The sequence below is a fragment of the Pseudoliparis swirei genome, chromosome 4 (assembly GCF_029220125.1).
Source record: "Pseudoliparis swirei isolate HS2019 ecotype Mariana Trench chromosome 4, NWPU_hadal_v1, whole genome shotgun sequence".
In the NCBI taxonomy this organism is placed as follows: domain Eukaryota; kingdom Metazoa; phylum Chordata; class Actinopteri; order Perciformes; family Liparidae; genus Pseudoliparis; species Pseudoliparis swirei.
Window position 1 is genome coordinate 21,942,888 of NC_079391.1, and position 23,897 is coordinate 21,966,784.

Sequence of the window (23,897 nt, forward strand, 5' to 3'; positions counted from 1 at the left end):
GTGGTGCCCAGCGAATAATGTGGGCTACGTAGACAACTGGAAGACTTTCTGGGGAAAACCTGATCTGATGAGGAGAGACGGCATTCATCCCACGTTGGACGGAGCGCGTCTCATTTCTGCGAATATGACCAAGTTGATCACCGGACTTAATCTATGACAACCCAGGGTTCAGATCAGGAACCGGGAGCAGAGTTGTAGTTTAACACCCTTCTCTGCTCTTCCATTCGAGCAGTTACCCACCCATGAATCTAGAGTAGAGACTGTCTGTCCCACGGCCACTTCAATTTAATAAATCAAAAGTAAGCAGAAGAGGAGTCGTACACAATAACCTTATCCAAGTTAACACCATTATTTCAGCAGTGCAACAAAACAGGTCTATTAAATGTGGTCATCTAAAGCTGTGTTACTAAATGATTTAATATCAGATAATCACATTGATTTATGTTGCCTAACTGAAACCTGGCTGAGCCATGAAGAATATGTCTGCCTGAATGAATCGACTCCTCCAAGTCATATTAATACTCACATTCCTCGAGGCACCGGTCGAGGAGGTGGAGTAGCAGCCATCTTTGAATCGAGCCTATTAATTAATCCTCAACCAAAATTACACTACACCTCATTTGAAAGCCTTGTTCTTAGTCTTTCACATCCAACCTGGAAAACACTACAGCCAATTCGATTTGTGATTCTGTACCGGCCACCAGGTCCATATTCAGTGTTTATATCTGAATTCTCAGAATTTATATCAAGTTTGGTTCTTAAAACCGATAAAGTTATTATTGTTGGAGATTTTAATATCCATGTGGATGTTGATAATGATTGCCTTAGTGCTGCATTCATCTCCTTGTTGGACTCGATTGGCTTCTGTCAGAGAGTACAGAAACCCACTCACAGCTTTGGCCACACGCTTGATCTTGTTCTTACTTATGGCGTTGACATTGAGCATTTGAACGTCTTCCCATAGAATCCTCTTCTGTCAGACCACAACCTCATAACTTTTGAATTTATACTACCGGAGTGTACTCCATTAGTCAAAAGTTTCTACACCAGATGTCTAACTGACAGTGCTGTAGCTAAATTTAAAGAAGCGATTCCTTCTGTATTTGATTCGATACCACGTCTCAATATAACAGAGGACTCCTGGTCTAACTTTAGTCCGTCCCAGATTGATCATCTTGTTGACAGTGCCACAGGCTCTCTGAGAATGCAACTGGACTCGATAGCCCCTCTGAAGAAGAAGACAGTGAGGAAGAGGAGGTTTGCTCCCTGGTATAACCCTCAGACCCGCAAACTGAAGCAAACGTCACGAAAGCTTGAACGCATATGGCGTTCAACTAATCTCGAAGAATCCCGCTTAGTTTGGCGAGATAGTCTTAAAACTTATAAGAAGGCCCTCCGTAATGCCAGAGCAGCCTATTACTCATCAGTAATAGAAAAAAATAAGAACAACCCCAGGTTTCTCTTCAGCACTGTAGCCAGGCTGACAGAGTCACAGCTCTGTGGAGCCGAGCATTCCTATAGACCTTAGTGGTAATGACTTTATGAACTTCTTTAATGAAAAGATTTTAACTATTAGGGACAAGATTAATATTCTCTTGCCCTTAACCAGTGCCAATCTGTCCTCAAGTGGAATGGCCTTGGAAACCGCTGTATGCCCTGGTGTATATTTGGAGGGCTTTTCTCCCATCAACCGTGACCAATTATCTTCAACGGTTTCTACTTCGAACACGTCTACCTGTCTCTTGGACCCCATCCCGACGAGGCTGCTTAAAGACGTTTTGCCTTTAATTGGCGGCTCTCTATTAGATATTATCAATGTGTCTCTGCTAACAGGCCACGTACCACACTGCTTCAAAGTGGCTGTTATTAAACCTCTCCTGAAGAAGCCCACTCTGGATCCAGAGGTGTTGGCTAACTACAGACCGATCTCTAACCTCCCCTTCCTCTCCAAGATCCTTGAGAAAGCGGTCGCAAATCAGTTATGCGACTTTCTACATCATAATAGTTTATTTGAGAAATTTCAATCAGGATTTAGAAAACACCACAGCACCGAGACAGCACTGGTGAAAATTACAAATGACCTCTTAATGGCAGCAGATAAAGGACTCATCTCTGCCCTGGTCTTGTTAGACCTTAGTGCTGCATTCGACACCATTGACCATGACATCCTGTTACAGAGACTGGAGCAGTCGATTGGCATTTCAGGCACGGCACTAATTTGGTTTAAATCCTATTTATCAGATCGATCTCAATTTGTATTTGTAAACGATGACGCCTCGATAACCACCAACGTTAATCACAGAGTTCCACAAGGTTCTGTGCTTGGACCAATTTTATTTACCTTATACATGCTTCCTTTGGGCAATATTATCAGGAAACACTCCATAAACTTTCATTGTTATGCAGATGATACTCAACTATATTTATCGATAAAACCAGAGGAGAGCAACCAACTCGGTAAAATTCAAGCATGTCTTAAAGACATAAAGACATGGATGACCTGCAACTTCTTGATGTTAAACTCAGACAAAACCGAAGTAATTTTAATCGGCCCTGAGCACCTCAGAGATCAATTATCTGGTGATGTGGATTCTGTAGACGGCATTGCCCTAGCATCCAATACCACTATAAAGAATCTTGGCGTTATCTTTGATCGGGACTTGTCCTTTAACTCCCACGTAAAGCAAATCTCAAGGACTGCATTTTTTCATCTACGTAATATTTCAAAAATCAGGCACATCTTGTCTCAAAAAGATGCAGAAAAATTGGTTCACGCGTTCGTTACTTCGAGACTGGATTACTGCAACTCCTTATTATCAGGCTGCTCTAATAAATCTCTGAGGTCCCTCCAGTTGATCCAGAATGCTGCATCTTGTGTTCTCACTAAAACTAAGAAAAGAGATCACATCACTCCTGCACTAGCTGCTCTGCACTGGCTCCCAGTAAAATCAAGAATCACTTTTAAAATTCTTCTCTTAATGTACAAAGCCTTGATTGGTGATGCACCATCATATCTTAAGGAGCTTGTAGTACCATATTGCCCCACTAGAGAGCTACGCTCACTAAATGCGGGACTACTTGTAGTTCCTAGAGTCTTAAAAAGTAGAATGGGAGCCAGAGCCTTTAGTTATCAAGCTCCTCTTTTATGGAACCAGCTTCCACCTTCAATCCGGGAGGCAGACACAGTCACCTCGTTTAAGAGTAGACTTAAGAATTTCCTCTTTGACAGAGCTTATAGTTAGGGCTGAATCAGGTTCACCTGGTCCAGCCCCTTGATATGCTGCTATAGGCTTATAGCTGCCGGGGACGTTTTAGGATGCACTGAGTACCTATCTCCTCTTTTTTCTCTCCTTAAGGATGAATTTTCATCTCTCAATCACACGTTACTAACTGCTTTCTCCCCGGAGTCCTTTTGACTTCACGTCTCATGGGGTCATCGGACCCTATGAGACGGCATAGATCCTATCTGCCTGATGGATCATCGAGGTCTGGGTCGTGGAATTCCTGCTCCTGACTACGCCACTGTCCTGTTGAGACTCTGCCCACTCTTGAGACTCCGCCCACTCCTCCTCCCCACCGCCATCTGCCTGATGGATCGTGGAGGTCTCCATCGTGGAATATGCCTACTATGAACTATTCATACACTGTCATATTCATTGAATGTATTTTAACTCTAAATCTGTCCTTCTGTACACATTACATCTATTGCATCTGTCCATCCTGGAGAGGGATCCTCCTCTGTTGCTCTCCTGAAGGTTTCTTCCCTTTTTTTCCCCCTGAAGGGTTATTTGGGAGTTTTTCCTGGTCCGATGTGAGGTTTTGGGGCAGGGATGTCTATGTGTACAGATTGTAAAGCACTCCGAGACAAATTAGTAATTTGTGAAATTGGGCTATACAAATAAACTGAATATGTATTTTTTGTTCCAGTGAATCTTGGACATGGATGGAGCTGCCCAGCCGCATGAATGTTTTTACATTGACGAGGCTGGATTCAACCTTAGCAAAAATAGACGACTGGGACGTAATATAATTGGCCCAAGGGCAATTTTGCACGTCCCGGGGCAGCGCGGGGGAAACATCACATTGTGTGCCGCCATAAGTCTTCGAGGGCTACTGCACCATCATGCCAAACTGGGTCCCTATAATGCGCAACACATAATTACATTTCTAGATGCACTTCATGATGCAGTTGTACAGGATGGACCAGAGCAGCCCAGGTTTGTTGTTGTCTCGGATAATGTTAGTTTCCATCTGGCTGCTCTGGTCCAGAACTCGTTCACCAACCATGATCAATTTGAAGTTCTGTACTTGCCCCCTTACTCGCCATTTCTAAATCCTATAGAGGAATTATTTTCCGCTTGGAGATGGCACGTATATGACCGCCAACCACATGCCCGTATGCCTCTTTTGCAGGCAATGGAACAGGCCTGCGAAGACATCGAGGTGAGGTCAATCCAGGGATGGATTCGCCACACAAGGGGATATTTTCCCCGATGCTTAGCGAGAGAAGACATTGCTTGTGATGGCAGGATCCATCAGCCCACTTGCGCACAATTGTGTTTTTCTGTGTTTACAGTACTGTATTGTTGGTTTTATTTTTGATTTAACTGAATTTACTGTAGTGTAAAATATACTAATGTAATGATTTTGAATTCAGTATTTCATTTTTTTGGTTGTTGTGAAGGGTTTATTGTTTTGCATTTTCCTTATTGATTTTGATGTATGCCTTTTATATTGTATTGTTTGAATAAAGACGTGTTATACTACTTCCGCTTAACAGATAAATCAGACTTTTATTTTGAAAGGTTAAAAGGAAGCGCACTTTTTTTTAGGTTAAAATGCGAACTTTATGGTTTAGATTACTGACAGATGCGCATTTTATAACAAGTTTAATCGTTGATTTGACCCGTATGGGGCTAACTCTCAAGGTGATGATAGTGTACGAGTTTTAATTAATGTATTGTCACCTAAAGAAAGAAAATAATGGAGAGTCACCAGCAGTAAGTCTTCACGCCAATTCATATGATCCGTTACAATGCTTATTGCTGTCATAATACGCAGGCGACACAACATATTACATAATAATAAATAAGACTAGAGGACGCTTTTTACAATTCATAACAGCATTGTAGAAAAGAGAGATAACAAACGGCAAAGATACGTTCATCAGAGACGTATTTGTAATTATAATACGTCAAATACAAACGTAATCTGGAGAGAAATACGTTTCAGTCAAACGTAATTTGGAGAGAAATACGTTTCAGTCAAACGTAACTGCAAATTGCATTTTAGGTCTGGGGGAACGTAATTTTTGTGATACAGGGTTGCATCATCAACATGTAACCTGTTCTGTTGTGACTCTGCTGTCAGTGTCTTCGCCCTCTGACTACATCACATCATCATTATGTCGTACTTTGGTCTCAAGAAGGATTGAGCTGTGTTGTGTCTGAACATCTTTTGAGGAGTTGAATACATGAGTTAGTTATAAGCTATCAGACTGAAACATAGGAGAGCACAGCAACTCTCACATCGTTTATAGTAGTCCAGTGATTGTTAGGCGTTGTTGCCCGATTTTAGCCGTATGGCTCATACCTGCAAACTTGTCACCTTTCGGCGAAATTCAACATTTTGAAATCAAAATTGGTCAGCCACGTGTATCGTGTAGATCCAAAGAGATTTTGTTTTGTGGTGGGGGGGGGGGGGGTCAACTGGGAGACGGAGAAAATGCGATGTGGTGATCTTCGCAATAAAACAACTTTTGATGGGACATGTCAATGTCTTGGCCAATCAGCGTTAAGATGTCGACAGCGTTTGGGGGGGTTCGGGTTACTTGAATGTAAGCCCTCTACATCTACTGCTGTAATGTTGCACGGTGTATCGATACTAACAAAGTACCCGTACGTTAAAAACGATATGATTTTGAATATTTTTAGCACCGATACTTCATTAAGAGAGCGCGCGATCAGAGCGCACGCGCTGCTCCACTCCGTTTAATGCTGTCTGCACGCAATGCGCTGCGCAGCTCTCACAGCGAGTGGCGTTAAGTTGCGGAGCTTTTGAGACCATCTTCGGCTTTAAAAAAATGTTTATTTTATTACTACTGGAGATAAATATACCAGTATCGTATTTATGGTATTTTATTGAATTCTGGTATCGGGTATCATGATATTTATGGCAGGTATCCAGTAACGTGCGATGAGGTACTGACTCCTTTAGTGTCAGATTTACAAATTTACAAAACCCAAAAGGGTAGCTTATTCAATTGGCTACTGGTTATTTCATATCTCATCAGCAATCTTCACACAACACACACGCACACACGGTACATCCAGATATATGTAACGGTGAGAAAAAACGTGCATTTGCTCTGCACCCGCCATGTGTTGGCCGTCGCAATTCTATAATTCATACAACATAAGAGTATAGAGTGGTGTACAAAAACACAGATTTCAATTTTGACCTTTAGTGAAATATTCAGTGGTTTTTAAAACTTTTAATTCTGATACTTTAATCGATTAAATACAGATTGCTCAACAGAAAGCATGAAAAGAAAAACCAAGAATATTTTATTTAAGGCCAACATTTTGTTTTTAAATACTCATCTCTTTTTTATAAGATTGAAATAAACTGTTTGTGGTCTTAACTTTATTTGTAGATGAAGTCCATGCGCCTGTCCTTCGCCACAAAAACCTCCGTTACTTTGTTGTAAAAGTCCTCCTTATTTTCCTTTAGTTTTAACAGTCTCTCCGCCTCAATGGAGATAATCCATTGTCCAGGCAGGAAAGTCGTCCTGAATCGGCCCTATTCCGACTGTTTTCAGTCTTTTCAACGCAGAGAACGACCTTTCCACGGACGCTGTTGTAGCTGGTACAGTGAGCACCAGTTGGAGTAACTTTGTCACCTCAGGAACATTCTGTAGCAGATCCTTCTGGGCAAAAAGCTGAGAAGCTGTCCAGGAGATTTGCATTCATTCCTCACCCTTTGCAAGCTGTACAGTCCGATGAGTTCAGCCTTTAGTCTGACAGTCAAAAAACGTTGCATATTTTGACAGGCTCTGCAGTTTGGTGTCATCAAAATGTTGTGACATCTCATGAAATGTTCTAGTCGACCAAACAGAGTAAAGCTAGCTCACCAAAATGACCAAACCTAGCTTTCATTTGAACACTGATCTTGTCCATAATGTTATTGAACATTTGTTTTCTCTCATCTCTGACAGACTGATTTTATGCTGTGGTTTAGGCCAAGAGTGCTGCATTTCTGCTCAAATCGCTCATACAGTGTGTAGCGGCGTTCCATCGGTGTTGCTTCATTAAGCTACTAAAGAGCTGCAGACAGTGAGTTTCCTTGCACAAGCATGACAGGAGACTGTTAATTTCCTTTTCTTCTGACTTTATTTTAAACAGCAAAACATACTGACAAAGTACACAAAAGAATAAACGTTAAAAAAACTATCTGCTCTCATGTCTAATGCAGCTCTTTCCTTGCACCTGCTGCCGTCATGACGTTATTAAATCACCTGACTCGAGCGCCAGTCATTAACATAAACATCTTTCAATATATTTCACTATAGTTACTACACCGTGAGTATAATTCTGAATATTAAATTATAAACAATTCTGAAACTTCAGTTTACTAAGAAACACACTTGTGGCTCTTACACAGTGCATTTAAGTCCCGTCTCATGCGTTCAACAACTCCGATGGTGTCGTGGATTCGCGCACAACAATATCCAATGTCCATGACTTTGTTTTGCAGCTCTCTAAAAGTAAAAATGCCCTTATATGCCATAATTAAAAAGCATGTTGATTCTTTTGACAGCCATCGATCATATCAAGTGGCCATGATAATGTCTGACCGTTGATCTCTCTACTACCATGAAGCCTTAGAGCGAACAAATGTGGGAGACAAGTAAAAAGTCCCTATACAAAAGGTAATATCATCTTGATGAAACAACTGGGCAGGTGTTCAAGAGCCGTTCATTTAATAACTTGTGCATCAGGTGTCGGCATTTGAAATGATTAGGGCTAATGGTATATAAGGTTGTGTAACATGTCACAACTTTGTGGGTTTGTGAGGCGAGAGACAGAGATACATAGGAGAGAGAGAATGGATCCTATTGTTATCCAACAAATGATGGATTTCAAGGTCCATAACACATATCCCGAGGGCTCAACCAGCCAGGACAAGTTTGTCATCAAGCGGCGAGCAAACACCTTCAAGATAAGGGTAAGGATGCATGCCACATGGACTGTAGAACACAATGATCATCTGATATGGTAAAACTAAAAATGATTCCAATACTATGACATTAAAACACCAGATGGAGATCTGTACTATATCTGCAGGCGCAAAAGAAACAAACTGGAACACCTGGCTAAGGTGGTTTCTACTGCAGAGGAAGCCAACAACCTTTTTGAAGAGTTTCATTGCAGCACTATTGGTGCTCATTGTGTGGTTGAAAAAACCCACAGTGCCATCATAGCGCGCTACTATTGGCCTGGCATGGAGGAGGACATTCGCAAGTGGGTGAGTTGTTTTAAAGATAATAAAGTGTTGTACACATTCAGGGTCAAATGTAGAGCAAAGAAAAGTGTCATGCGTGTAATTGGAAAAATGGCTGATTCTGTATTCATCCAATTGTTCTTATATTCATTATCACATATTGACAATGAGTTTGAAATGCCGTTGGTCTGTTTAGATTACTCAGTGTCCACAGTGCAAGAGGGCCAAGCTCAAAGAGAAAAAGGAGTACCAGCCGATAGAGGTAAAGGAAACGTATATTGTCAACTTTCAAACACCTGAAGGATTTTCTGATGCCTGTGTTTTTTTCTTTCCTCCAGGTAACAGAACCGTTTGAATTGGTTGGCATGGACCGAGTGGGAAAACTCACACAAACGGATGGTGGCAACCAGTACATATGTCATGGTTGATTATTTCACCAAATGGTCCGAGGCATACCCACTTAAGAGAAAAACAGCAGATGAGGTGACCAGTTGTATTCTTGATTTCTTTTACAAATTTGGTGCACCCAAAAGACTGCGAACAGACCAGGCCACTGAGTTTCGCAATAAGGTATAATGATGATGCATTATGAATCCCCAATATGTCGGCTCACTGCTGTGCATACCAATTTCATGTTTAACCAAATGAGAATTTCCAGGTCAACTCTGGCCTGTGTGAGAGGCTGAGCATCGAGCCAAGCCTGTGCTCCCCCTATCATCCACAGACCAACGGCCTCGTGGACAAACTAAATGGCACAATACAGAGGTATGTTTTGTATTATAGGTACATGAAGTTAAGCTCTTCATAGAATAACACACCGATTTCCTGATTCCTTTCTGAACAGGTAATCAGTAGTGATATACTTTGTGAAAAAATAGGTTGTTTTATCATACCAAATAGCTGTATTTGATTCTTTGCATTTTTAGGTCCCTGAACAAACTGGTGGCAGAGAACCTCACTGTGGCAGCAGGGTGTGCAGAAGCACAGCAGTGGGTGAAGCGGGGGTGTGGCCGGAGTGGCAAAGTGGCCTCAGCTGCACCCAATTAGGTGCCTTTTTGTCCTTTATATATTCAGAGATAGCGGGTGAGCAGAGGACGGAGACCTGGCAGCAGAGAAGCAGCGTTCTCAGAGACGAAATATAATAAAAAGTGATTCTCACCGTCAAACCGCCTGTGCGACTCTAGTTTGTGCCCACCGACACCCACAGTCCTGCTACATTCACCCGTTGGGACAAAGTCCTGCCAGCGACAATGTTCGCGCTTCGGACTAAGAAGCAACTCACCACTAAATACACACCATATTATTTGAGGTTTGGGAGGGAGGCGCGGTATCCGTCGGAGATACCAGCAGAGTATAATGTAAGATTCTGTAATATTCTTATCCTTTTTTAGATCTTGAATTTGGATCATCGATTTGCACAACATTGAAACTGGTTTGTGGCAGGTCACAGAAGATAAAGTCTGCGGCCTGATGCAGAGGGAGGCAATGGCGGATGGACTGAGAAACCAAAAGGATGTTTTTCAAGAAGTTTTACAAAACATTAAAATAAGCCAGGATAGAGTCCAAAAAAGAAAATCACAAAGCGGCCAGGAGGACCATTTTAAAGTGGGGGATCGGGTGCTCCAAAAGAAATATTCGACAGGAGCAGAGGAAAGGGAGCAAGATGGAGAGCACTCTGTTGGGACCCGATAGAATTGTCCAACTGGAGGGCAAAAAAGCTGTGCTGGCCACACAAAAGGGGAAGAGGGTCACACAAACCAACATCGATTTACTAACGCATTATTTCAAGCCAGGAGAGGATCCCAGCTAAAGTGAAAAAAGTGTTCGATCCTTCTCCTCTGGCTGGTCCATCCAAGACACAGCCACAGACACACCATCATTAAAGACATCTGGACAGGGACTAAGAGAAGAAAGATTATTTGGTCCAAGATTGGGCCATACAAAAATGTTTCTAAAGATCTTATGGTCCTGGCCCCTGCACAGCTGGTGGAGGGAGAGGTAATTTAAAAAACAAAGATATTGGACTGATATTTTCCTTTTTTAGATTGGTGACAAGTTACTGTTTTACTCACAGATTATCAATGCATATCTAAACCTGGTGGGAAGGGAGGCAAACACCAACATCATAGATACTTATGTCATGACGGCCCTCTGGGAGGGATCTAAAACCTCACTTTTAAGAAGAGTGAGTACAGCTAGATTTTCTATATATTTATGTGGCGCTGTGTGTAGTGGGGGACACTGGACACTCATTGTAAGTAATCTTAAATGTTCAGATCTAGACTCAGTCATGACACCATCTGATGTCTGCATGTTTTGCTCTAATTATCATTTGCATTTCTAGAGATCATATATCTTAAGGAGAAGAGGGCCCTCTATGTGGACCCATTCGGCGCCACACAAGACCACATCAATTAATGTAGGGATATAACCAGTGAGTGAGATATCAGCTTTAATGTGTGGGGAAATACATACATCATGCATTTAGGATCATATTTACGAAGGAAGACATTAAATAATTGCCTTTTTGACTCCTCAAGAGTGTAAATGTGTTTTACTTTGGTTTATGTTTATAAAAATGACATCATTGTAGAGCACTGGTATGAAGAAAGTTTCCAGCGATTGGCAGATGGACATGTTCCACAATCCCCCATCCCAAACAGCAGGACGGCACCTCGTGCGGTGTATTTGTTTGCAAGGTAACAGTGTGATTCTCTCTAAAGACATCTGTAATTTCAAAAGAAGGAATCAGACTTCAACCAATACAGACTTTCTAGCTGGCAGAGCAGATATTTAAAAAAAGATGTCCAGTTCCCTGTGGACGACGAGGGAGTGGCCAGGATGAGGCTTGACATCGCCACGCAACTCATACGGAATTCAGGAACACAGGAGTGTAGTCAGTAAAACAACATTAATGGCTGTATTATTTTCACAAATGACCTATCTGAGGTGTGTCGGGCTTCCGGGGAGGTCAGCTCTGGGGCTAAGGTTGACGAGTGGCTAAGAAAATATTTATATTCGGACCAACAACATTTGGCTGGAAGACTGGGATGCATCTTGCCCCCTTGCCCCTACATCACCTGGTGAACACTCACAATCTCACAGCTACTGAAAATGTATGACACGTCACCTAACTTGCATGTTTTTGCACTTTCGGCGGACACTGGAGCAGCCGAAGTAACACAAACGGCACGGTTTCCGATTTACACCCAGTATCATGCATTCAGTTATAATGAAGGACTGCCTAATGAATTTGTAAATGGTCCCTTTTAAAATCCTATTCTGGAAGAGTTGCTTGAACCAGACCAAATGTAAGAACATACTTAAAAGGTTTTGTCCATTTTCAGATCGAGTGCACAACATGCCAACTGTGGTTCCACATGGAATGCGTGGGACATCCCTCTACAGACCGGGACTGATCTCTGTACCTCATGTGAGCACTGAGGGAAAATGGGTCCCACTCCGGCCCATGTGGTATTATTGGAAAAAGAATAAATGATTGACAAAAAATGTTTGGCTTCATATTTCATGACTTTTCCTAATTTATTGGGGACAACTGGGTAAACATAAAATTGACATGACGATATGTTTTCAATGTCCTGTACACAACGTGTACTCATCGGTGTTCTTTAGAGTCAATTTGACCCCAGGCTGTTTTTCACTGTGTAAACCATTTAAGAAATATCAACATTTTACACACATTGATTTTGGTTGTTTCGGATAATATTGAGATTACTATAACATACAAGTATAATCTTCAGAGTTTTAGGGCCTTAACCTTACATGACCCTTGTGGTGTTCAGTTTTGTGGGACCCCGTTACATTTTTATCAAACCAAATTATACGATTCATTATTTTTTTAGACTCATTAGCTGTGACGGCTCCATGGCCGTCACCCGTGGGTTTCCCCCCAAAGCACCAGAGATTTGCAGACACACTTGGCAACATTTCTTTATTGCACTCCAGCAGACCACACGACGGCGCCTCTGCTCACTCTTCCTCAAACTCTTCTTTTTTAACGGCAGTTGGCATCCATATAATTGATGCATTACCGCCACTCTCTGGAGTACTAATCCCGTCAGTTGTTGCTTTACCCCCAAAACAAACATATATAAAAATAAAAGTTAACCCTCATCCCTACATTTCAACTATACCCTATAATAAACCCCTGTGTCCTTTAAGAACGTGAACAGTACTCTAATCTGTGCTCTCCCCCATGCTCAGCCACGACATGCTCCACCGATTCCTCTTCTCCACATCCTTGTCTGGTGTTTCCGTATCATTTTCAGTGTCATGTTGAGTGCAGTATGGCCCAACCGTAGCCTTGTCAGCACCGTTTCCTCTCTCCTGTTCCAACTTCCCACCCTGGTTGCCTTAACACTCCTTTGAATAACAGAAATGTCTCCCTTTCTTCCCTGTCCCACCTATTTTGCCACATTTGGTTGACGTTTTCCCAGTTAATGCTCTTGACCTCCGCCTTACTGATGCTAATCCTCATTTCTATGTCTCCTTTCTTTAAAGCCCTCTTTGCCAACTTGTCTGCCCTCTCATTCCCACTCAACCCTATATGTGCTGGAACCCACATGAATTTAACCGGACCTCCCTGGTTGGTTATGCGTGTGGCCGACTGAAGGACCTCATAGAGTATGTCTTGACGACTGCATGAACGAAAAGATCTGAGGCTTGCTAGGACTGAAGCTGCATCGGGGCATATTAATACCATGTCATGTTTTGCCTTTCCTACCCATCGTAATGCCACCATCTCCACTGTGTAGACCCCTAGCCGATCAGATGTTCTCCTGTTGATCCCTACTCCTTTATCTGGTATTGCCACCCCAAATCCTGTCACTCCCGTCTCACGTTTCTTAGCACTGTCCGTATAAATCATAGTATATTCACTGTATGGTTTCATTACTCGATATTCAAATGCACTTAACAAATCCCCTTTTTAAATCTAACAGATACCAGTAAACTTCAGGCCACACAAGCGTCCATGGAGCCACCAATGGGTAAACCACAGAGGGCTTATTTTTAGACTAAACACCTTAAACTCCCTTGCAATGTCATTGCCTATCTGACCAAAGTTATCTTTCTGGCTCCTCTCAATCTCCCAGACCGCCTGCAACACTGTTTTACAGGGTGAGCATTATTGTGTCCCTGCAAATTAGCCCAGTAGTTTGCCATTAGTTGCTTTCTCCTTAAATTCAGCGGCATTTCTCCTATTTCTACCTGCAGGGATTGGCGATGTTTTAAAAGCTCCACTACATACTCGTAATGCCTGCACCTGAACAACATCTGACCCATATGCAATGCCCCTTCCTCAAACTCCAGCTCTGCTGCACTTTATAGGTGCAGCTCGGCTGCTGACTAATTGCCAATCAGCCAGAGCAGCTGACTGATTAACAACCAGCCAGTAGCCAGGCCAAATTGGCGACTCCACCCCCACAGCTGCCACATTAGCCGTGGTTCATTTTCTGTGAACATAAATTAGGAGATATTTTCTATAACCACACACTGTACACCCCCCCTACATATTTATATTACATAGTGTGTGTGTGTGTTTGTGTGCATATATGCCTCTGCCAGTTCCCGCACACGGTCAAATTGACCCCAAGGGTAAAAGATGTTAGTAAATTTGAAGGTAACAGGGGGATATATTTATTACCCTCATATACATATTCTCTTTATAGTACAGCAGGACTTGATAAAGTCGTATGAGTCAAAGAAGAGATGCAAAACCAAAATGTCCACAACAGAGGACACAAGTTAATCGGCTGGGTCTCAGGAGGTTATAGTGGTCGAGCTGCTGATCCAGCCCTCCACAGCAATATTCCAATCGGTTCTCTGCACATCAATCACGGTGTGGCTTGAATTCAAACTGCACAGGAACAGACTACAATGGCAGAACTGAAGATGTATTGTTGTACACATAAATTTAAAGCATTTCAAAGAAAACGGCACCATTTCTTGTGTACTCATTCTTGGCCAATAAAGGAGATTCTGAATGTGTACCGTCCATTCCTGTCTTTCCTTCTGTCGAACAAGTCTAGCTACTACAAACCAGAAGTAGCATTGCATACTACATGTCTACAATTTTGAATTACTTATTTACACTGGTTAGATATTATTTTGATATTTATATATTTAAAAATGATATATAACCAGTGTAAATAAGTAATTCAAAATTGTATCATAATACACATACATTTAACCAACTGCTGCATTTATATTTCTTAAAGGTATTTACAAAAGCAAGGTGAACATTCAACCATAGCCCCACGGGCATCATAAAAGTAAATCTGATAATGATCTTAATATGCTCACATTTGAGATGTATCCATATTTTGTCACCATCCTGGCATCAAAGAAGAGTCGTGGTAGACAGCGTGTTAAAACAATCGCGGGTTGCCTCCAGCATCGCAAACATGCTGCATATAGTTAATAACATGTTACTGTATTTCTATCAAGACCACATCTAATGTTCCAGGAAAGTGTTTTCAACATTTCTATAGAAACGCTCGCTCCTGTGTACAGTTATTCAATGTGGGTCGACCTTATCGGAACAAAATAACAATTAACAGTTGTTTAATCTGGACGAGTGCGTGCTGAACATGTATACCATAGCTACGATGATATATGTTGATCCGTAGTCTTGAATATAAAACATAAGAGATGTGAGACAGCACACAGTGTTGTATCACAACTTAATCGGAGACGATCACAGCTGACAGCGGTGGGCGAGCTGGGTGTAAACAACGGGCTGCATGCGTCATTACACACTGTATGAAGAGTAAACTGGTCTCACATCGACTTGACGTCAGATAACGACGTATAACACAAATATCAGACTGACAACAAGAGCGTTGTGTCAAGTATTTAGTAGTATATTGAACAGGCATCAGCAGAGTCACCTACTTGGTCCTCGCTCCGTGTCCTCGGCGTCAAAACTACAGCCTCCCGAACAGGTATGTCATTTTACAGCAAAGTCCTCCGTGTTTAGTCTTTAAAACATTAGCGTTACATAAAAAGAACGTGACAAAGAGGCTAAGCGATGGAGATTTGCATTTCCTAGTGATTCAAGTCGGGTCCTGAGAGGCCACTCCTACGGAACATCTGCCTCACGTGTACCAAAACCAGTTAATTCAAAAAACAGTTAATCTCGCACACCGTCATATGTTTGAGCAACTAGTTTTTCAACACAGCTGTATTTCTCCAACACTCCCAAGACATACGTAGCTACAGCAGGGGCTCGTCCATCAACACTCGCGTCATCAAATCCTAAAAACGCCTCCTTCACTTCAGTCCACTTCACTTTTGGCTACATAGCGCAAAATAACAGATCTGTGCTTTGTTTGTGACATGGGTTTTCTGGTCAACCTCTACAGCAACAAATGGGGCAGCATTAATTTCCCTTTTAATATCATTTCTTATCACATCACCGACTGCTTCAATTAGATCGTTCTGTATTCTATTTGACAAGCCAGGAAAGACAGTGGATGTGTCCAAATGTCTAGCTAACCTCACATCTTTCCAAGCAAAAGCATGTAATAGTTCTACATAATTGCCACGGTTAGAATAGCTTGCCCTCTCATCGTTAACACGAAATGCCAACTCCTGTTTAGCTAGGAAGCAGGTTGCATTAATGAGGTCTTTTAAAATCTGTCGGTTTTCAGACTCACGGAACAGGATCACGGAACTGGCTCAAAGCTCAGCAGAGCACACAAGTTAAAAAAAAGTAAGTTGGTGCATGAATGAATTTAACCATATTATATATGACAATGTAAAGTTGTTATTACTATTATTAGGGCCCGATCACTATTATTCAGGACCTTTTTTCTTAAAATGTTTGTTATCATTATTTAGATTTGAGGCCAGAACAATCAAAAGATTTATAACAGCTTTGAGGTGTCAAACAACGTGGATGTGGTGTGGCGAAAAGAAGTCACCTGCACCCCCCTGTTGTCAGCTTTTTCACCCCTCATGAGTTTGCAGGTATGATGGCTATATCTCTGCATATACATTTAGATAAGCCATATTCGTTGTATTTGTACACACTTAAAGCTGATTCTGGTGGGGGGGCTTTGAGCAGTGGCGGCTGGTGAAATTTTTTTTGGGGGGGGGGCGCAGTTGGGCGACGCGGTTTAAATAGCACTCAACAATGAGAAGAAAAGAGGTTTTGAGTCGGATATTGTATGTAAAAAAACAAAGCTTTATTTCAAGAAAACACCGTGCTCAACACTGTCCAATAACAACTATCAACACACTGTAACTTTGGGCATGAGAGGTTCAGAGCAGAATGCTTTAAGAAACATTGGGTTGGGTTTCAGAGGTTTGCAAAATAAAAGTTTCACCCTCACATGAAAGAGGTTCAGAGCAGAATAGAGTCAGAAAGAGATGCAGCACATGTTACATTGGGTGTTTGACAGAGTAGACCCACTACGTGTAAAGAAAAGTAGCCCTCCTCTCTTTAAAGTGGTCAAACTTCTCAATAACTCTCTGGTTAAAGTCAATCATGTCTGTAACCAGCCTGTTTCCATTATTCTGGAGGGAATGTGTCTGTTTTTCAGAACTCCTTCGTTGTGTTTTCGATGCCAGTTCGGTCTCCTTCTGCTGCTCTGCTCTGCAAACAGGGTTAGCTTCATGCTGTTAGCGAGTTAGCTCCATGCTCTTAGCTAGATAACTGCGACAAGATTCGTGCTTTACACTTGTCTGCAGCTCTTTAGATCCTTCACCCCGTTGTAGTCCAGAGAGTTTCAGTCCCTTTGGAACAACAGACAAGGGGAAACTAAACAGCGCATTACTCACTGAGCTCCAGCTGACCAGCTCCGTTAGCAACCTGCTCCCGTAGCTCCGTGGAGCTCTCTGGGCTGAGGGAACGATAAGTCTCTGATCTGCCGAATAGTCCAATCACGTGAAATAATAAAACCGCCACTGTTTATGAGTCTTTATACGCCGGAGATAGGAAAGCTACAAACAAATACTTGGAGTGTATTATGGTTAACTAGTTTGGGGTCTCCAAACTAGTTAACCACAATATCCTTTTCTCTTCTTTTTTCCCCTAACATGTAATATTTCTCCAGAGCAGCTGGGGCCAACGCCCCTCGCTCTTTAACACCTCAGTGGAGTGGAATTTGATGTGGTGCTTATTTAGCTTCCAAGTCAATTAAGTAGTAAAGGAAAAGCTAAGTTTGGTAGTGTAGCACATGCACTGCAAACACAAGTTTATAAGCGTAACCACAAATATCACCCATACCCGATGTGATTGGTCGTGTTCTGACCAATACATTCAATAACACTGCAGTTGAGCAGGACAAAGCACATTTGCGTAATTGTTTTCAGAATCAGACCTCCAACCGTCATGTGTGTTATAGCAACCAGCGTGTCACAAGAATAAACAAATGACTAGATGAAGTGCAGGGCAAGTTATGGTCAAATAATAAACTGTTCAAATATTTATTGAACTTTTAACAGAAGGAACACAAGGAACTCTTACGATAAATTAAAAAAACAGAACCATTTATAAAAAATTAAAATTCTGATGGTGTCCCGGAACATATCCACCACTTCCCCCATCCCTGTGATGGCAACATATTTTGAGGCAAATTAAATTCTTCCTCCCTGCACTTCGGGCAGTGTGTGTTGGTGGTGGTCCACCGGTCGACGCACACCCTGCACCCAATGACTTTTTCATAAAAGAGATTTATATCTGTTGACGCTGCTAAGTGAAACATCAGGGCGGGCAGGCAGGCAGGGTCGAAACAAGCAGGATCAGGAATACGCATGAAAGACAGGACGGGAACAAAAGACGAGTGGCACAATATATAGGGTGGAAAACAGGTGTACGACATGAGACAGTAACGAGACGAGTGGCTGAGGGCAGGTGCAGGGAATGAAACAATCAAGGAGACAGAGTAGACACAGAACAGGACCTTACACAATGTGTTTTTAATTAATTTATTGGTTTTTGTTTTGTTTGTCTGTTTTTTAAACCTCTCTTGTGAAAGAATCGTTGATGTGTTAATGATTGTGTTTGTTCCGTCTTTGAAGAGTAGTTGGTGTATGTACAGTCTTGTATTTATTTTAAATAAAGCATGTGATTTTTAACACTTTGTTTTTGAAAAAATGGTAAACATTTTAAATATGTAAAAGTGTTTTTGTAAAATAAAATCTCTCTCTCTCTGCACAACTGCTTCACTCAGCAATACATACAACCATTGTCTGGGAAAGCCTGGACTCCCGAAAATCGAAATTTTAACATTTTCCAAACAATGGGTCGTAACATACAAGGGGAAAACAACGATACCATGATGAACCTAGATTTGTGTCTTATTAAGCAAACAAAAAAAAGTTTTGAGAGAAACTTTCTGCTCTCAAATTAAAAACCTTTGCTCTCAAAATAAAGAAATGCGCACTCAAAAAACCCTGTGCTCTCGAAACGAAGATCTACTAGTTGAGTTTGCACGTATCGGGCCTTACCCTGCTGAAACAAGGAGTTCCCATTGGTAGGTTTGACTTGCTCTCGGCTCGCTGCTCTAAAGAGATGTTACGGTGAGGATGACATGGAGATGAGTTGGCATATTACATGCATTAAATAACTGATAATCCTGAAGCATGTAACGTGGGCTAACATGGGGCTGAGTGTCAACACAGCAGCCCTCCATGTTCTTTAAAGAGACTCCACGGTACTAACAACATGAAAAAAGGGATGTGCCGCTACATTTAAAATACTTTCGAGAGAACAGAACAATATTATGGTTTAATATTTTTTTCAAGAGCGCAGGTTTTTTTTGTGAGCAAATGATTTTATTTTGAGAGCACATTTTTTTATTTGATAGCAGAAATTTGCTCTAAATAGCTTTTTTTGGTTTGTGTAATAAAGACAAATCTACCTTCATATACCATGTGTTCAAAATAAGTAACTGCATGAGCTAGAGTGACTCAGCAGAAATGGCAAAACATTCAACAAAGGAAAATACCGCCTTGTCTTTGTTCTCTAGATGAATGACTTAAATCAGAAACATCCTTGTCTGGTCCTCTGACATTTAACTGAATTAACTAAAGGTGCGTTCATACCAAAAGCGAAGCGATTTTTTCGTGTGACCGAATCCCATAAAAAGTCAACGTGTGGCTGCGATAGACGCAATATTTTTCTGGGCGGCGCGTTTGGGGCGACGCAATGTGGGCGACGCGTTTACAGCGGCGCGTTTTCAGCGGCACAATTTTCGCCCTTAGTTGAAATATTTAAATGTTGAGGCGGTAATCTCGCAACTCGGGCCAATCAGCTCTTGAGTTGCTCTGTGCGTCATCGCTGTCCCGCTGCTGTTGAATCAGAACAAGATGGACAATAACGTTATGAACACAATAACAGCGTTTAGATGTTCCGCTCTCGTAGCGCTGGAAGCGGAAGTCTTTCAGACGTAACAGTAACTTCATTGGTGAAAGTGACCGAGCTGAGTGAGCCTACGGGTGATGTCATGAACCCAAACACGAGGGCGTTAGTGTGTGGGATGTCCACAACAAGTATAAAGCAGAACTAGTGGTTAGTTATTCTGGTGGATGAAGGAAATGATAACGGTCTTTACGGAGACGAGACACGGAGACAAGCCCCGCCCCTCGCGGAGCGTTTCGACGCTTATGGCGTGAACATGGTAAATGGTCGAGCGAGTAAACTCACGCATTTTGGGCGACGCGAAAAATCGCATCGCTTTTGGTGTGAACGCACCTTTAGGAATCACACAGGAGAATTATGTTGTAAGGTGTACAAATAATTTGCCATTTTGTTTATTGAAGAAGATATCAAGAACACTCCTCATTAAAATCAATGGCTGAACACTAGAAATGTAAAAAAAAAAAAAAGGCAATTACAGTTTTATTGGTGGCAGACAGGGCATGTTGAATACTGAAGAAATCTGGTAATTAATCTACACGCTTGGTTGGTTTTGGGAAAATAATGAATTGTGTATCACGCTGGCATACCAGGGGATTGATTTGCATACTAGAGTTGTCTTGAATCAAAACATTGATACATGTACAGTACTTGTAAATCAGAGGTAAGTTTATAGTGCATGGGCGGGAATTATAACATACAAAAAACAGTTGAAAGGTGTGCAGGTTTATGGAGCTGGAAAAAAGGGGCAATCTAGATAATAAATAATAGATTTACCATGAATGTAAACTCATATGCCATACCAGATCAATAGTTGTACTATATATGTACACATTTCGTTTTGCCTCGTAGGGTCCATCTGCTTCCAGCAGGCTGTAGAATGCTTACATCAAGTTCAAAGGCTGTGATTGGTGGAGAAGCAGCAAAGGTTCGATCCCCACAGCGAAGGGGCCACCAGTGGCTGATAAACCAGCAACCTCACTGGGGAGCCACTCAAATAAATAAAGTTGCTGGGAGGACTGTCTGAAAACCCCTTTCTCAAATGCTGCTATAAAAAAAAGCATCAGCACTGTGGAGGTTTTTTGTGTCGTTTGATTATTTCTTAGAAAAAAGTGAATTAGTCACTATGTTCAGTTTGATGAAGTTACATATCTTTGGTCGACAAAGTGGATGTTAAATAGTTGATTATAGGTGGGACTATATGGACTTCATATGACATCATGCCACGAATCTGAGCATTGAAGTGTAAAAAACCATATTAGAACATATAATTACGATATATAGTTTACCTGTTCCCAGGTGCTCTCCTCTTCATCTCAGGTAATCTACAACAGCCAATACAGCTGCAAGCTGCTCTGCCATGAAACATAAACAGATGGATTCTTTATAATAAACTGTGGTTAAAATCCATCGTTGTTTTTTTGCAGGCTCCTCGGCTACTGATCTCCGGGGCTCTGCTTATCCAGTGAGTGGTTTCCTGTCCTCCACTACACTTCGGTATTCCTTTCTTTCCAACAGCTGCCTCCGAATGCACCAAAAGAAATGTTCCTTGTTCAGTTTCCGCCTTTGGCAGTCAAATAATTTGTCCATTTAAGCCCAGGTCCAGCTGGTCCTCTCCCCTGGCTGACCCAGGAACCTGCAGCGGGTATAGAGTCCGGCCCAGCATGGGGCAGAGGGGGCTATCTGCGGCCACGCTGAATGGACTGTCTGTGGGAGACTCGAGAGCACGACGCACAGCACGTTGTCTTGTAGTAGTCGTACACGCAAAGGCGGGCCTGGACCACCACGTTGCAGTTAAAGTACTTGTCTCTGCAGTTCTCCTCTGGAAGAAAGAAAAATAAGGGGTTGATCTTATATTTCTAACGTCCAGCAAAGAACACATTACCCGTGTTTATCCAAAAGAGCTGAGAGCTCAAAGTGCAACTTCCCTTCAAGCATGCCGAGATGGCACAGAACGTTCCATAAAATGTGAGGAGATGACTGACCTATGCCAGGTATGCAGGGCTCTGGGTTGCAGTCCTCCCTCTCCACCGGTCTCAGCTGCTCATCGCAGCCCTCGCTGGACAGCGTGTCATCAGACAGGCAGCGCACCTCCCGCACGCGGAAACCTCCCTCGCATGTCTTTGAACACTGGAAGGATGGGGGGCGGTAGGCGTTAGTCAAGTTTCAGGTTAATGAAACTCCACCTTAACGTTGGCCTACTGCTGACTGATGCTACGTTCATAATTAGGGATGCATCGCTCTGATCGGCGCCGATACATATCGGCCGATATTCCCATTATCGGTTTTGATCGGCGTTCTCAAAACGGCCGATCAAAATTGGCCGATCAGATGACATAAAATCGGCGAGAACTATCAGAGACGTTTCAATCGCAGCAAACCGCAACGGAGTAAATGCGCCCGGCGAGGGCCGGCAGAGGTCAGAGGTCCATGAGGGGATCCTCACGCACCGAGCGGCGTCCCCGTCCCCCGAGTTGAATCACTGCGGTCAACTCAGCCGACACTCGCATGTCTGTGCCTCTGTAGACTGATGCTCACGGTAAAAGCATTCGATCAGGAGCGCGCGAGGGTTTTGATAAAGTTAGCGGAAGGATTTAAGTGACAACATCCGGTTTTGCAAAGTTAGCGGAAAGAACCACGTGAAACGACATCCGTTTATCAAAATAAGATGTCGACAAATCAAACACTAACATATAAAAGTAAACAATGAACTGATTTTGTATCTTTATAGATCGTTTCTGAGATTTAGCTTAAATTATGCTAACATTAAAACATTTTTACTGTACCAAGGAAGAGTTTATAAAAATAAGTCAGACTTTTGTATGTTAAAAAAAGTCCTGTATATAGATTTCCCCAAGAGTTCCAGGAAATGAATAATGCAGATGTGTTCCATACATATCTGAAATCCCCTATAATAGCAATTAAACAATTTTAATGTATCAATTTGGACATTTTTCAAAGTAAAAGTCCTAAATGGTTAAAGAAATCTGTCATTTTTTAAATGTTTGAGGCGCTCTAGATATGTTTTCCCTCAGAGTCCCAGGCAACGACTGATGCAGATGTGTTCAGGACGTCCCTGACTTCCCCTAGCCTGGCAATCAAACATATTTACTGTCGCAATGAAAAAAAAAATCAAATTAAAAGTCCTAAATGTTTAAAGAAATCGGTAATTTCTTTAATGTTTGAGGTGCTTTATATATGTATTTCTTCATAGTCCTAGGCAATAATGCTACACAATAAATAGAATGCTTCAATCGACACCGTGATCGGTGATCGGTATTATCGGATCGGTAGATACTGATTTCAGTGATCGGTGATCGGCACCAAAATACCTGATCGGTGCATCTCTATTCATAATGTCTGAATCCCAACGCCTATTTTCATCACATGCAAATGAGGGATTATTTTTTTAATCTTTAGATAGAAAAGATAGAAGCACCATCAGAGAGTGATCAAGATGGAAGTAATACAAAACGATGATTACTTCTCTGAGAATAAGCAGACTAGTTTTTGTAGCATCCTTTTCTGACAGATGAAATGCCCACTGTGGGACGGAGCTGAGCTGTTATTGACTCGCGTTTCCTGTCTGTAAGCTCAATGGACACTACAGTGTAACCAAGGGTTGTACCTGATTTCTCCAATAGGAGCTAGCGCGGTCTTTGGTTGTGAATCAGTCAGCAAGGGCAGTGGGGAGTAGATGCCTTGCCTGAGGACATCTAAACAGCCAAAGAGCAAAGGGATTCGTATCATACTCACAGCACTCCAGTCAGTGTGGTACCACTTTGCTCCGCAGGCCTTGAGGTTGCAGCTCTGCTGGCCGAGGGGCCGATCCAGAGAGGAGCACTCGTACGGCGGCATGATGACGAATCCTTCATCTGACTTCAGACACACCACAGACCTCTGCTGGCTGCCTGCGCCGCACTCGGCGGAGCACTGGGTCACATACAACAATAGCACAGCTCATATGTGTTCAATTACACAGTGCAGTAAGTAAACTCCACACTACTTC

The 23,897-nt window shown here is 42.2% G+C and overlaps 1 protein-coding gene and 1 pseudogene across 2 annotated transcripts in view; both read right to left on the reverse strand.

Moving 5' to 3' along the window:
* LOC130192427 (serine/threonine-protein phosphatase with EF-hands 1-like) overlaps positions 1-23,897 on the reverse strand; it is a 991,358-nt pseudogene that overhangs the window by 790,914 nt on the left and 176,547 nt on the right.
* The window catches only part of adamtsl7 (ADAMTS-like 7), a 48,136-nt gene continuing 42,681 nt past the window's right edge, over positions 18,443-23,897 (reverse strand). For both annotated transcript variants that reach the window (XM_056412400.1, XM_056412401.1), the window contains 3 exons: positions 23,645-23,821; positions 21,874-22,018; positions 18,443-21,710 (listed from right to left, as the gene is read on the reverse strand). In XM_056412400.1, the coding sequence (XP_056268375.1) occupies positions 21,568-21,710; positions 21,874-22,018; positions 23,645-23,821 (465 nt within the window). In that variant the 3' untranslated portion in view covers positions 18,443-21,567. The remainder of the gene's footprint in view (positions 21,711-21,873; positions 22,019-23,644; positions 23,822-23,897) is intronic.